A 15778-nucleotide genomic window follows, 5' to 3' on the forward strand; every position below is an offset into this window, starting at 1 on the left:
GTCTTTTGGTTCTAAACAAGCAGGTGGGACCGGCAAAGCCGGGCCCCTTGCTTCTAGAACACTAATGCTTGTTTTGTATCAGTCTAGCGCACTAGCAAACATATTTTATAATTTTGTCTGTTTATCCACAATAGAGCCAATCTAAAGTTGACTTGTGCACATAACGGAACAGTACCACTTAATGCACAGTAAATTAATGACTTACATCTTGCTGTGACTTCGAATACTTCAGAATGCCCTTTTCCAACATGAAGTACCTCTAAAATAAAAAAAATAAATAAGACAGTTTCCAAAATAACCATGAAATTTTTCTGACAATGTTAATGTGGGGGTCATACTATTACAAAGCTGTTCAAACCTTGTGCCAGCCCTTTAGTGGGTATTTCCTTCTCTTCATCAAATATCCCTCGCATATTCCAGGAATACTTTGGTCTTGAGAGGAGCCAGGGACAGATCTTTCGAGATGCTGCAAGTCCTCCATCACTTCCCAGTTACGTGACTGCATGAAATACATATGCATTTTTAACCCAATTAATCACAGCACAAAATAATAAATAGCAAGGTAATGTAAAAGTAGGTGTGTGGAGGTGTGGTAAAAAGCTGAATGAAGTAATAGTTTTAAAAAGGCCAAAGACCGGAGGATGACACCTTTTTATTCCCCATTTTCTAATTACCACAATATTTTACTTTTGAATATGTTAAATGCAGACCTTAATTTAAGCCTGAACTCTCAGAACAATAGTCAAAATTATTTTCCATGACAATTATCAGCAACATTCTAATGTATCAGGCAATCTAAAAATTGAGTTGGGAATCTATGAGAATTGGCAACCAGATTTTTCAGTTGAATTACCTGCTTCGAATGTTTGAAGGAGCCAGCGCTGCTACTCCTACAGTGGCCAGGATTATATATACTGGCTGGAGATTTGTCAAGAACTGATAATGATTGACTGTTAATGAGAGGGGGCGGGCACACCTGAGGATCCATTGGGAGTAATGTCGAGTGTGGCGAGACTTTGAGGACTGGCTGTGTGTCACGGTCCACTAACTGAACTGGGGAGGGTGAAAAGCAACAAATTAATTAAATTACATTTAGGATATTTATGTCTCTAGTGACACCCTGAAAACATGAATCATGAAAACAAAATCTTGCAAAAACTCAATACTGTGATCCTTCACCACTTCAATATTCACGGCAGCGTCACATTATTTTATGTTAATTCATTTTAAAAAAAGGCAAAATTCATGCTGAAACTCGTAAGCGGAAGACAGATGAAAAATGGAAGTCAGGATGTTGCTTCTACGGCGCTGAAATGGGTGGCACTGAGCACAGAATAAGCAAAATTTCACCGTAGAAGAATCATGTGCAGAATAATACAAACGGCCGAGAAGGACACCGTCTTCCATGTCGCATCGCGCAAAGAAAGACTACCCTGTGCCTATTCCAGTAATGTTTGGATTTTGAATCGCCATTTAAAACGCCTCCGAAGTGTCCTGCGTCATTTAAGTAGGCTGCCAATCTCCGTCGACCCCATTTCAGGAATACCCCTGTCCCATTTCCGGAGTTAATGCGATTCACGCAAATTCAATATAAAAAATAATAATAATAACGTAGTACAATTTAAACCAATCTGTTATTGTCATGTTTTGTCATTACAGTGGTAGCTTCAGATACGAGCTTAGTGCGTTCAGGGACTGAGCTAATTTGTTAATTTACTCGTATCTCAGATCAACGGTTACCATATAAATGAACTAAATACAAATTAATTCGTTCCCAAACTCTAGTGAAAAAAAAACACCAAAAAACAGGAAGTTACAATGGAAAAAAATATAGGTTGTAATTCACCATCTACTAACAGAGTAACAAATAACTAGTGGTTATGATGTTTAATAATAAAATGAGGCGTTATTTTATACAACGAGAATGAGAGTACCTGACGATGCACTCGTAACGTAACATAAATGTTAAATTTAACTTAAATGAACTTAGATTCCTATACACAAACTAAAAAGTTTTAATCTTACGTACACAAAATTTAAACTTTCTTGTGCAATAACCAAGGCAAAGAGGTTCATGTATTCCACCGCAGCTTTCGACGAATGTCCTGCTTCTCCAAACGCAGCGGCGGTCCGTGATTTTTCTAGCGATGCCTTTAGCTGTCGGAATCAATCCAACCCTCAAACACTATTTTATGGCTATAAAACCTCTACTGCAGCTACAGTTTGCGACACATAAAAAATCATCAATAATAACATTATACAATTGAAATATTATTAAGGAATATAGCCATATTTTACTCACCAAAAATCCTTTTTACCTGTACACTATCAATCCTCCTTTCTTTCCTCCTTTTCTATCGCCATCGAATGCTGAAAGTCGAGCCTATCCTGTCGTATTTTTACTCGATTTAGTGCTGAAAATGTTCGTTCACGGTCGTGACAGGCTTGCTTGCTTTGGAGTTATCCGACCTTTCTTAATGATTTCCAGCTTTTTTTTTCTTGAAAAGTCCATCTTGAAAATGGCTTTGACAGTAAATGTGCAAAAAAAATCAATTTCTTCTCCTCCTTCAGCCATTGCGAGTTGACAAAACCACTATTAAATCAACACAACAATATGTTTACTTCTGCAGCTACAGATACAGTTTGGTAGCTCTGGCTAGTCCACTCTAACACTAGCCAATCATAGTTGGTGAAAGCGATGACGTATCCCTACGCCTGCGAGAAGGCAATGACGTATCCCTACGCCTGCGAGAAGGCAATGACGTATCCCTACGCCTGCGAGAAGGCAATGACGTATCCCTACGCCTGCGAGAAGGCAATGACGTATCCCTACGCCTGCGAGAAGGCAATGACGTATCCCTACGCCTGCGAGAAGGCAATGACGTATCCCTACGCCTGCGAGAAGGCAATGACGTATCCCTACGCCTGCGAGAAGGCAATGACGTATCCCTACGCCTGCGAGAAGGCAATGACGTATCCCTACGCCTGCGAGAAGGCAATGACGTATCCCTACGCCTGCGAGAAGGCAATGACGTATCCCTACGCCTGCGAGAAGGCAATGACGTATCCCTACGCCTGCGAGAAGGCAATGACGTATCCCTACGCCTGCGAGAAGGCAATGACGTATCCCTACGCCTGCGAGAAGGCAATGACGTATCCCTACGCCTGCGAGAAGGCAATGACGTATCCCTACGCCTGCGAGAAGGCAATGACGTATCCCTACGCCTGCGAGAAGGCAATGACGTATCCCTACGCCTGCGAGAAGGCAATGACGTATCCCTACGCCTGCGAGAAGGCAATGACGTATCCCTACGCCTGCGAGAAGGCAATGACGTATCCCTACGCCTGCGAGAAGGCAATGACGTATCCCTACGCCTGCGAGAAGGCAATGACGTATCCCTACGCCTGCGAGAAGGCAATGACGTATCCCTACGCCTGCGAGAAGGCAATGACGTATCCCTACGCCTGCGAGAAGGCAATGACGTATCCCTACGCCTGCGAGAAGGCAATGACGTATCCCTACGCCTGCGAGAAGGCAATGACGTATCCCTACGCCTGCGAGAAGGCAATGACGTATCCCTACGCCTGCGAGAAGGCAATGACGTATCCCTACGCCTGCGAGAAGGCAATGACGTATCCCTACGCCTGCGAGAAGGCAATGACGTATCCCTACGCCTGCGAGAAGGCAATGACGTATCCCTACGCCTGCGAGAAGGCAATGACGTATCCCTACGCCTGCGAGAAGGCAATGACGTATCCCTACGCCTGCGAGAAGGCAATGACGTATCCCTACGCCTGCGAGAAGGCAATGACGTATCCCTACGCCTGCGAGAAGGCAATGACGTATCCCTACGCCTGCGAGAAGGCAATGACGTATCCCTACGCCTGCGAGAAGGCAATGACGTATCCCTACGCCTGCGAGAAGGCAATGACGTATCCCTACGCCTGCGAGAAGGCAATGACGTATCCCTACGCCTGCGAGAAGGCAATGACGTATCCCTACGCCTGCGAGAAGGCAATGACGTATCCCTACGCCTGCGAGAAGGCAATGACGTATCCCTACGCCTGCGAGAAGGCAATGACGTATCCCTACGCCTGCGAGAAGGCAATGACGTATCCCTACGCCTGCGAGAAGGCCTTGGTGTATCCTGACGCCTGCGAGAAGGCATTGGTGTCACCAGATCGAATTCTGATTGGTTATTGCAACAGTCTTATCGACGCATGTTTAATGCAGCAGAGCCTGCAGAACTGATTGTGAAGGCCTTGAGGCAGATTTGACCCTGGCAACAAATATTGGCTGAAATGTGATTGGTTAAATGCTTCAATATGGAAACACACATCTGGAAGGAGTGCAACCAGGGGGAAAAGCAATGAAAAGGAAGCTAACAGACAATTTGGAATTATTTAATAAGTATTCATGGACTAAATATAATTAACATCAGTCTGTGATTCAGATATTTCTTAGGCCAGCAGAGAAGGCCCTCACAGCACACCACTGTCCGAGCGAGAGAGACGCACACACGCACACACGCACACACGCACACACGCACACACGCACACACGCACACACGCACACACGCACACACGCACACACGCACACACGCACACACGCACACACGCACACACGCACACACGCACACACGCACACACGCACACACGCACACACGCACACACGCACACACGCACACACGCACACACGCACACACGCACACACGCACACACGCACACACGCACACACGCACACACGCACACACGCACACACGCACACACGCACACACGCACACACGCACACACGCACACACGCACACACGCACACACGCACACACGCACACACGCACACACGCACACACGCACACACGCACACACGCACACACGCACACACGCACACACGCACACACGCACACACGCACGCACGCACGCACGCACGCACGCACACACGCACGCACGCACACACGCACGCACGCACACACGCACACACGCACGCACACACGCACACACGCACACACGCACACACGCACACACGCACACACGCACACACGCACACGCGGCAAAAAAACTGAAAAGTGAACTGCAAACTTGTCAGGGGAGATTGCATTACATGCTCTATCCCATTTATTTCAATAGTCTTAGGGCAGAATCATAACATCTCAGTCTTGGTGTTGTCTTTTGAAAACACATTCCATAATTTTAGCATTCATTTTGTATACATGTTTTAATCAATAGATCAATGTTATGTAAATCATATTTCCAAATATAGTATTTTTGGAAACAGATTTTTTAAAAACAGTTAACATTGAGTTTATCCTTAAAATGATTGAAGATTAAATAAATGAACTTAAACACACCTGTGTGTAGATCTGTGCTCCAAACAAATTTCCCAGCTTTTCCACTTTGGAAAAAAGAAAAAGAAAAATAATGCCTCGACAAATTTAAGATGTGTTGTCCGACAGCTTTCCTTAATGCAACAGGAAATACAAGGCCACACCTTGGGCCTTTGGGTATGTGCTTGCTAGACAGGTGCATTTCACAGAGTAGCAGGTATCTGGGTGGGGCTGAAAGTAGATAACTTCACCTCACCCAACAGGCATGCCTGCTTTGTCATCAGGGGAACAAAATAAGTTAGCACCACAAGATATAAGTGGATTATAAATGACTCCCTACTTGAATCTTGCGAGATAAGCTATTCCTATAGTAGGAGTTCTTAATGCTGCTACTCGAATACAAATCACATTCCTCATTGGGACATTATGTTACAATATTCATTTTAAAAATAGTTATTTGGCTGGCCACCAATTCAGGGTTTACCCTGCCGGTGCATAGTTGTCTGGGATAAGCTCGAGCACTGCAAGTACGTTTTTTATTTCCACCTTGAAAAGCCTCTACGCTATGTGTTATCCACACTTGCCATTGCAATGCTTTATTTTAAACAGTTGTGTGTGTCTATTAATAACCCATTCTAGTAAAATGCGGCCTACTCTGTCAAACTGCCACTGATTGTGATTGGGTCACATTAGAGCTATGAGGACTCTCAAGCATGTGTTTCACAAATCTAGGCCTGGGCGATATGACAAAAATTGTTGATCTTCCCTCAGTTAACGTGACTACACTTATCGCTATTTCTGCTATTAATTAATCAAAGATCATAAAAACGAAAATGTTAAAGTGATACAGAATACCTTTGCAATTGATTCCGAATCGCTGGTCACGCTGAAGTCGCCAAAGACGAATCATTCGTTAAAACTTGTAACTGTAATTTGGTACTTTTCCGAAACTGTCGGTTCAAAAGAAATGTAAGCGACTTTTTATTGTATTCAATTATTTCCAGAGTTTAGGGAGGTTGTCAGGAGTCCCAGAGTTTGCATTACTTGTCCATAGTAAACTCTAGAAATTCCGGAGAAGTTGGAAGCTCAGCGTTATGTACCGTCATGCATCTTGGCGTTTGTTCCAACACGGCTAAAGACATACCACCCACTTAAAATTCAAAGCTCTGTTGACTATATTAAGAATATAAAGTCATTCACATCAAAGTTTTATCAACAGTACTAAAACACAAAACAAGCATTTTAATGTCTAATGTTTCACACCGACCTTAAGTCCCAAAAAGTTTACGTCGGCGGACTCTCGACAACTACCAAATCACATGTAAAAATAATTCTTGTCACTGACTTTTTTTTCCCTCCCAATATTACTTGGAGCTCTTGAAAGAAAATGTGTGGTTAACATTATGTAAAAATTAGCAACAAAACAACTTCATGACATCCTAGCAGTGTAGATGATACACTCTTGGTGTGATTGATGATATGGCCCATTAGAAGCCTGATAAGTGTCTCATTTTACATGCCGTCAGGCAACCTTGATGCATGGCACAGCCTTAAAAAATTAGGTGCTTTCTCACGAGGAGTTTCTCTAGTTTGATTAAATAAGTAGACTTGTAAACAAAGTAAATGTAAACTGTTCTGGGAATTTTGACTTGACAGAACAAACATTCAAGTCAAAGTCAAAAGCCTTTATCGTCATTATACACAACTGCGTATAACAAAATTAGTGGTCATACTCCACAAGTGTGTGTTTTTGGAATATTGTAAAATATTGCACACCCCAAAGTTATTGCACGGAAGGGATTGTGTGTCGTGCTAACGCAAGTCCGGATGGCTGTGGGAAAAAAAACTGTCCCCAAGTCAATTTGTCCGTGTTTTGTGAGACCTGCAGCGTCTGCCACAAGGCAGCAGCTGGAACAGGTTATGACTAGGGTGGTAAGGGTCCCTGACAATGTCCACGGCACGGCTGAGGTAGCGAGGGCTGGCAATATCATCCAGTGAGGGCAGAGAGCAGCCGATGATCTTCTGGGCGGTGTTGATCACTCTCTGCATGGCTTTTCTGCCTGCTACCATGCTTCCAGCGTACCACAATGTAATGCAGTATGTCAGGTTGCTCTCCACAGTGGCTCTATAGAAGGTTACCAGAAGCTTAGTGTCCAAATTGTTCCTCCCGAGTACTCTCAGGAAATAGAGTCGCGTCTGGGTCTGCTTCACTACTGCCGTGGTTTGGTAGACCAGGAGAGCTTGTCCATGACGTGGACCCCCAGGAATTTGAAGGACTGGACCCTCTACGCATAATCCATTTATGGGGGGCCAGATCTGTCCTGCGTTTGCGAAAGTTCAGGATTATTTCTTTTGTTTTTGTGGTGTTCAGTGCGAGGTTGTTCACCAAACACCACAAAGACAGTTTGTTGATCTCATCTCTGGAGGCAGACTCAACCCCTCCTGAGATGAGTCCAACCACAGTGGTGTCATCGGCAAATCTGATGGAGTTAGAGTGGTGGGTCGGTATACAGTTGTGTGTACAGGGAGTATAGGAGAGGACTCAGTGAACAACCTTGAGGAGAGCCTATGCTCAGTGTAATGGAGGAAGAGAGGTGGGGAGCAAGTCTAACAGTTTGTAGACAGTTGATTAAGAAATTCTTAATCCAGCAGCAGATGGAAGGGGATAGTCCAAGGTGGGAGACTCATCCATAATGTTCGGTATTATAGCGTTGAAGGCTGGGCTATAGTCAATGAAAAGGATCCTCACATTGTTCCCCCGGTGGTCCAGGTGGAGCTATGGCGATGGCTTCTTCAGGGGACCCGTTTGCTCTATAAGAGAACTAGTGAGGGTCAACTGAGGGAGATAGTGTGTCCCTGATGTGGCGGGCGACCAACTTTTCAAAGCACTTCATGATCACAGGCATAAGTGCAACAGGTCTGTAATCATTCAGGCTGTCAATTGTTGGCTTTTTAGGGACAGGGATAATGGTGGGAGATTTCAGGCAGGAGGGAATGATGGATTGTGGCAGGGAACAATTGAAAATCTTGGTGAGTCAGCTGTCAGCACAGGCTTTGAGCCAGGTACTCTGTCAGGGTCAGCAGCCTTACTGGTGTTCACAGTCCGCAGTACCAGTCTCATTTCATGTTCCTGAAGCTTCAGCGTACTGCTGCAAGGTGGTGGATGTGTTGAGATTGAATCTGATTTGTCAATCTCAAAGCGGGCAAGGAAATGGTTCAGTTCCTCTGATAGTAAGGCATCTGTGTTAACAGACACCTTATTATTGTCATTGTAATTGGTAATGTGTCATATTCCCTGCCACATCTTCTTTGGGTTATTTTCTGTGAAGTGCTCCTCAATTTTCATTGTGTATGCTGCCTTAGCCTTCTTAATGCCTCTCTTCAGGTCTGCTCTGGCAGCGCTGTATTGTAACTTGTCCCCTGACCTGAAGGCAGTGTTACAGCGTTTAATGAGTGCCTGTGTCTCACTGGTCATCCAGGGTTTTTGGTTAGGAAAAACCCAGATACGTTTATTAACAGTAACAGTGCCCATACAGTTTTTGATATCGGAACGTACAGTGTCTGTGTAGTCCTGGAGGTTGTGGTGTTCAAAAAGTTCCCAAATGGCGTGGGATAAACAGTCCTGCAGCTGAGAAAGGGTGTCCTCAGGCCATGTATTTATTGTCTTTATTTGCCTCCGGAGTGGGGTATATGGGGGGGTGAGGGACAGGCAGATCCAGCCAGGTGAGGGAAGGGGGTGACTCTATAGCATGTTTAATGTCCGAACTAGAGTTTCATCTCCTCTGGTGTGACACTTCACATACTGGAGAACATTGAGGAAATTTTTGACGTAATTAAATATGACATCCCTCTCTACTTATGGGTCACAAAATTGTAAACAAAATACACAAAATGGATATTATGCAGGTACAGTCTTCAGTGCAATGTGTTTAAATTCTGTTGGTCTACATTTTATCTCCGTGATGTGAAAAAGTGCAGGGAACAAGGGGTTCAGACTGCATCTACCATATTTACTCTGATATAAGCCGCTTTTGTAGGACAAAAAAAAATGACTGAATCGAGGGTACGGCTTATATGCGCACAACACGACATGCACGAAACTGCAAGTTGACGCCGTCATGGCACGATGACGTAATGATCTCATGACGCAAGAGAATGCAAGATAAACAGATAAAATCTAAACAAAATTTTGACGTCGATGAATGAATTTCAAGCAAAACAAAAAACGTGAAAAAAAAAAACTCACGTTCCCGTCACCGCTCGCTCGAGGTCCTGGGGACAGCAATCTTACCTAGGGCGCTGCCATCTAAACCTAGTAAAAAACATGCTCTGACTGGCCAGATGCGAGTTGCCTTGATTTTGAAATAAAACAAAATTCCACTTTGATTTTTTTTGTTTTATTTTATTGTTCGAAAGAGACAACTATTGGAGTAATAGGAAACATTGAAAGAATTGAGATATTTTGACATAAGCAATATGGCTGCCACAATATCTTAAACTTCTGGCAAGAAAGTTGTAATTTCTGTAATTAGAAAGCATCAGGTTCTCAGAGATATACAGTGGTACCTCGACATACGAGCAATTCAAGATACGAGTAAAATTTCAGGTAAATATTTATCTTGAGATATGAGACAAATTTTGATATATGGGCAGACAGCGGACGAGAGATGCTGCTCATAAGAACATCATGGGCACTGTCTCTCTACCTGCAACTCCCTCATGTAATGTCTCTGGTTGCAACTCCCTCTTTGTAATATCTCTGCGAGCACTGGGCGGAGCGTTGCATTTTTTCCAGTGTTTTTTCCCCGTTAGTCAGTGCGAATGGTGTATGCAACTTCTCGTTGGCAAGTGCTCGTGCGTTATCCTATTGGGAGGACGTTTTGTGTGCATCATTTTGGGGATATTTTGAAGGGAATACAAACTCAAACAACCCTCGATATTAACTGAAAGTCAGTGTGGAGGCGGGCAAAAAGAGCCAACCCGGGAGAAGAAAGGTATCAAAATGTCAAACAAAATTAGAATTAAGTTCAGTGTTAGGTTCGATTACACTTATTTTTGAGTGTCTGCATTGTAATCCAAGTTCATTTAAATTTGTTTGTTTTGTTACGAGTGGGTTGCCGTGCAAAAAGCCACCACCCCCCACCCCTCTGTCTCTCTCTCTTTCCCCCCTTCGAAATCCGTATAATTTTAGTACTGTTAAACACATTTTAGTAATATTAAACCACTAGTTATGTGTTACTTTGTTAATAGATGGCCAATTAGAACAAACAAAACATTTTTTCCAATCCAATATCCTGTTTTTGGTGTTTTTTCAGAGGGTTGGAACAAATTAATTTGTTTTTAGTTCATTTCAATGGGAAACGTTCGTTTGAGTTACGAGAAAATCGATATATGAGCTCAGTCCCGGAACAAATTAAGCTCATATCTCGAGGTACCACCGTACTTATTTCTTTTTTCAAATTGAATAATTTGATACTTTGCATTTACAAAGACAGGCATATAATATTGACCCTAACAATATGCTTTTGATTCATACAGTATCTCAGAAAAAAAACACTTGGGATGATTTTTCTTAAGATATTTACTTCAAAATAACATATTTGTACTCCCTATTAAAACTATGAGTATGGAGGTGAAAATTGGGAATCAGGAGGGCGACTTACAACCGAGAAATTAAAATCAAAACATTAAGGCAATTTTAAGGGTGTGGCTTATACGGGTGGGCGGCTAAAATGTGAGTAAAATGTGAGTCATCTATGCATGGCGTAAGTACATTCTAATACATGTCATTTGTCTTTGAACAATAGTAAATTCTAGTAGTTTAACATTCAAAGATAATGCTTAGAGAATTATACATGTTTTTGTTTACTTAATGGTTCCAATATTCTGAGCTATTACAGTACAGACGCTCCCCTACTTACGAACGTATTGGTTCCGAGCGATTGTTCATAAGTTGAATTTGTTTGTAAGTTGATTCAGTGCTATATTTTGTATTATAATTTATGTTTCAGGCCGATATAAGTATATTGAAGGTTTATACAAGTGCATTTGTATGTTTAAGGCTTGTATAAGTAACACACATTGGTTTGTACTGAATTTTTTTTTAATAAAATGGAGAGAATATGTACAGTACTGTAGAGAGAGAGAGAGATTTATGTATTAGAAACTGGCCAAAAGAAGCGACCTAATGACGATTGCACAGTTTTCTTATTTTTTTCATCATAAATGATGCGGTAGCACTGTATGGCATCATTCAATTGATTTGCAAACTTTGTGCAACGTTCAATATTTGGGTCCTGCTGCTCGATCTTTCTGCTTATAAATGGTACTGACGGTCGAACGATTCAATGCCCGTGAAACGCTCACCACTCTCACGTGCATCAAGCTTCGTTATTATTGCCACTCGTTTCAAATGAAATGGCTTGCCTCTTCCTTGCAACTCCCTCAATAGAAGCCTTTAGCTTTTTACCAACCATATTCAATATTGGATGCATGAGATATTTAATGATACAAATGAAAAAGGTTCTTTGCACACTGGAGATACATTCACGCACTTCCGCATTGCAACGAAGAAGAAGGTAGATGCTGGGTGAGCTGAGCTCTCACAGCGCCAGGCGTCGGTATTAGCGGCGGAAAGAAGTACTACTCCGAAAAAGGCGCGAAATACAAAATTGGACTTGCGAACATTTTTGGACTTAAACGCAATTTGCAGACATGTTCGTATGTACCGTTGTTCGTAAGTTGAATGTTCGTAAGGTGGGGAGCGTCTGTACAGAAAAACTTTTCCCATCTTTTAAAAATTATTTTTAGACTACCGTATTTACTCGCATAAGCCGCACCCTTAAAACTTCCTTAAAATTATGGAATTTTACAATTTCTAGCGTACAAGCCACCCACTGATTCAGGATTTTCACCTCCATATTCATGGTTTAACAGAGAGTTCAAATGTGTTCCTTTGAAGGGATAATCTAAAGAAAAATCATTGCACGTGGTATTTCTGAGATACTGTATGAATCAAAAGCACATTAGGGTCAATATAATAAGGAAGTTATATGCCTGTCTTTGTAACTGCAAAATATCAAATTACTCAATTTGAAAAAAGAAATAAGTCTATAGTTGATGAGAACCTGATGCTTTATAATGATTTACAATTTTCTTACCAGAAGTTAAAATGTTGTGGCGGCCAAAATGCTTCTAATGTCGAAATATCTCGATTTCTTTTGATGGTTCATATTACTGCAAAAGTTGTCACTTTCGAACAAGAAATAAAATGGAAAAAATATCAACGCGGAATTTTGTTTTATTTCATCATCACAAACGTACAATTTCCTTTAAAAAAGGAAGTAACGCAAGAACAACCAGGAAGTGTATCCATACCGGTATAGTGTTCACCAGGTCTCTGGGTGCAACGTTTTTTTTTGTTTAGCATTTTATCTGTTTATCTTTTCTCTATTTTGAAATAAATGACCGTATCGGCCGAGGCGTCTTGGCGTTTCATCTTTGTCACCTTGCAGTTTCATGCATGTCTTTATATGCGCATATAAGCCATACCCTTGTTTCATTAATCATTTTTTGTCCAACAAATGCGGCTTATATGAGAGTACATATGGTAGTTCTCTATTTTAATGCTGAGGATCAGAGAAGGAAAACCACAAAAGCATGTTTCCTCGTCAATCTCCTTTTGGAAAATACGATGTGACCGCTATCATCGGTCTTGTCTCATGCCAACAGTGAAACCTCCTGAGACCATTCATGTGTGTGGTTGCATTTCAGTCAAGGGAGTGGGCTTGATCACAATCTTGCCTAAAAACACAGCGATGAACAAAGAATGGTACCAGAACATCCTCCGAGAGCAACTTCTCCCAACCATCCAGGGGAAATCTGGTGCTAAAGAATGCCTTTTCCAGCATGATGGAGCACCTTGCCATAAAGCAAAGGTCATAACAAAATGGTGTAGGGAACAAAACATTAAGATTCTCCAGACCTTAATCCCATTGGGAACTTGTGGTCAATCCTCAAGAGGTGGGCGGACAATAAGAAACCCACAAATTCTGACAAAGTCCAAGCATTGATTATGCAAGAATGGACAGCCATCAGTCAGGATTTGGTTTAGAAGTTAGTTGACAGCATGCCAGGGAGAATTGAAGAGGTCTTGCAAAAGAAGGGTCAACACTGCAAATATTGAGATTTTTCACATTAATCTCAACATAGCTGTTTATTGGATTGGATAACTTTATTCATCCCGTATTCGGGAAATTTCGTTGTCACAGTAGCAAGAGGGTGAGGATGCAGAAATAGGAAAGGCATTTTAGACATAAATACATGTGAAATGCTTCTAATAATACCATAGAACTACCTGGCAAACACCTAAATCCCTTTAGGAACAGACGGTGAAAATGTAACATTTGTGTTATTCTCAAAACATTTGGCCATGCCTGTACAGTAATACCTTGACATACGAGTGTTCCAACATACAAGAAATTTGAGATACGAGAAAAATTCGGAACATTCTGCCTTGAGATTAGAGCTGGGCATTAAAACGATAACGATATTTATTGTGAAATTTTTTTTGTCAGGGCAGGGGCGGGGGACACCCTGAATTGGTGGCCAATCACAGGACACAAGGAGACAAACAACCATTCACGCTCACACTCATACCTAGGGGCAATCAGTCTACCATGCAAGTCTTTGGAATGTGGGAGGAAACCGCAGTACCCAAAGAAAACCCATGGAGGCCCGGCGAGAACATGCAAACTCTACACAGGTGGACCGACTTGGATTTGAACCCAAGTGTCCCACTGTGAGGCCGAAGCGCTAACCACTTGCACCACCGGGCCGCCCAGATGCTTCCCCATTCTATGCAAATGAAAACATTGCAAAAATCCTTAACTTTATCATGGGTAAAAATGGTTCATCTCAAATTTTTTATTTTTTTATTGTATTTTTTTTGTAAAATGGCATTAAGCTCGTATCTCAAGGTATGACTGTATTAGCAGTCAGTGATGAAGTTTTCGTCTGCTACCAGTGACCTAGACGATCCAGATTAGAACAGAAACGGGTAAAACGAGATAGGTTTTTACAAAAAACGTAATTAAAAAACATCCCGTACAAAAGTTACATGGCGTTCACAATTTTAAATGATCAAAAAAGTATAAAATACGGGAAAACATAAGTTGACAGGTATGTAAAACGAACATCTCAATTGTTGAAGTGTGTTTTTAAAAAGACGACAAAAAATCCACTGGTGACATTGCGAAATTTAACATTTTGGAAAAGAAACGTGTCGACTTCTACCAAACGGACAACTTCATTGTATGCCGTCAGCTCAACAAGGTAGCGAGTAATACAAGCAAACCGGTTCCCTTTAAAAATAATCGAAACTACCTCCCATTTAAAAAAGAGAAAAATAATTAAAACGCATTGGAAATTAGCGAAGCAAAGGGGGGGGGGGGGGGGGTGTAGTAACTGGATTAATTTTTAGGACAACTTATTTCTGGACGTCGTTGACAAAAACATAATTGAGTCCATTTATACCTACGCAGCTGAAGAGCGTGCATTTTGAAGCGTTGTGTGAAACCCGTCCCAATAAAACTTAAAGGTAATTCTATAGACAATAGCTACGAGACACTCATGAGATCTTGAAAAGGTCGAATTTGTGCAAAGTGCATACTAAACCATCGACGGAAGGAAAACAACAGATGGCGTCAAGATTTACCTGAAAAGCAGTAGCCGACTAAACAAATTTGCTCTCCCACACGTCCCTTGTCTGCTTGACCACAATCTGTGGCTGCGGTTGGATTGGATTTGACTAATGAGGCGCACCAGTGCACCATGGGATCAGATTTAAAAAAAATAATAATTGCGGCTGGTTTGTGCAATTCACTCAAGACACACATACATACTTACAAAGGTTATTATAGTTTGTTTTCTTCAGAATTGTTATTTTGTTTACTCCTTCACCAATTCAGTGATCAGTTTTAGAGTTGATTTGGTATGTCTTATTAGTTTTCATTTTTCTTGTAATGAAAGTTGCTACATTTTGGTATTTTTTTAATTGTGCTTGCATTCTTAATGAATTGGATTGTTTGTCAGGTACAGGACTAAACGATTATAATAAACCTTGGGTTAAAAAAAAACATGTAATCAGTCAGATTTAAATCTGTCATTTTGATGAGGAAAAAAAATATTCTAGTGATAAAATACAAAAGAAACAGTGTCTTGAAATTCAATACATTTTCCCGAGGTGCCAACCTCCGTCGACCCAATTTCATGAGTAGTACCCTTGTCCCATTTCCGGAGTGTTTCCAGAGTGAATGCGATTCACGCAAAATCGTTATAAAATGTAAAAAAATATAAGCGTAGGACAATTTAAATCAAACTGTTATTATCATGTTTTTACATTAATTGAAATATTGTGATTTTGCAAACTATTGAAAAAGTACAGCATAATGAAAATA

General features: G+C 41.6%; 2 protein-coding genes across 6 annotated transcripts in view; one reads left to right on the plus strand and one right to left on the minus strand.

Annotated features, from left to right (window-relative positions):
• Positions 1-65, plus strand: part of LOC144089171 (uncharacterized) — a gene marked incomplete at its 5' end in the record, with an annotated part of 10333 nt that extends 10268 nt beyond the window's left edge. Inside the window, one exon of the mRNA XM_077620095.1 lies at positions 24-65. Coding sequence (XP_077476221.1) covers positions 24-65 — 42 coding nt within the window. The remainder of the gene's footprint in view (positions 1-23) is intronic.
• LOC144088445 (oxysterol-binding protein-related protein 6-like) overlaps positions 1-15180 on the minus strand; it is a 95662-nt gene extending 80482 nt beyond the window's left edge. The window contains exons 1-6 of one of the 5 annotated variants that reach the window (XM_077618863.1): positions 15037-15127; positions 5486-5590; positions 5346-5389; positions 977-1053; positions 359-499; positions 206-259 (exon numbers count right to left, since the gene is read on the minus strand). In XM_077618863.1, the coding sequence (XP_077474989.1) occupies positions 206-259; positions 359-499; positions 977-1053; positions 5346-5389; positions 5486-5523 (354 nt within the window). In that variant the 5' untranslated portion in view covers positions 5524-5590; positions 15037-15127. The other 4 variants (XM_077618861.1, XM_077618862.1, XM_077618860.1 and 1 more) reach the window with 4 other exon arrangements.
• Between the last annotated feature and the right edge of the window lie 598 nt (positions 15181-15778).

The sequence above is a fragment of the Stigmatopora argus genome, chromosome 14, assembly GCF_051989625.1.
Source record: "Stigmatopora argus isolate UIUO_Sarg chromosome 14, RoL_Sarg_1.0, whole genome shotgun sequence".
In the NCBI taxonomy this organism is placed as follows: domain Eukaryota; kingdom Metazoa; phylum Chordata; class Actinopteri; order Syngnathiformes; family Syngnathidae; genus Stigmatopora; species Stigmatopora argus.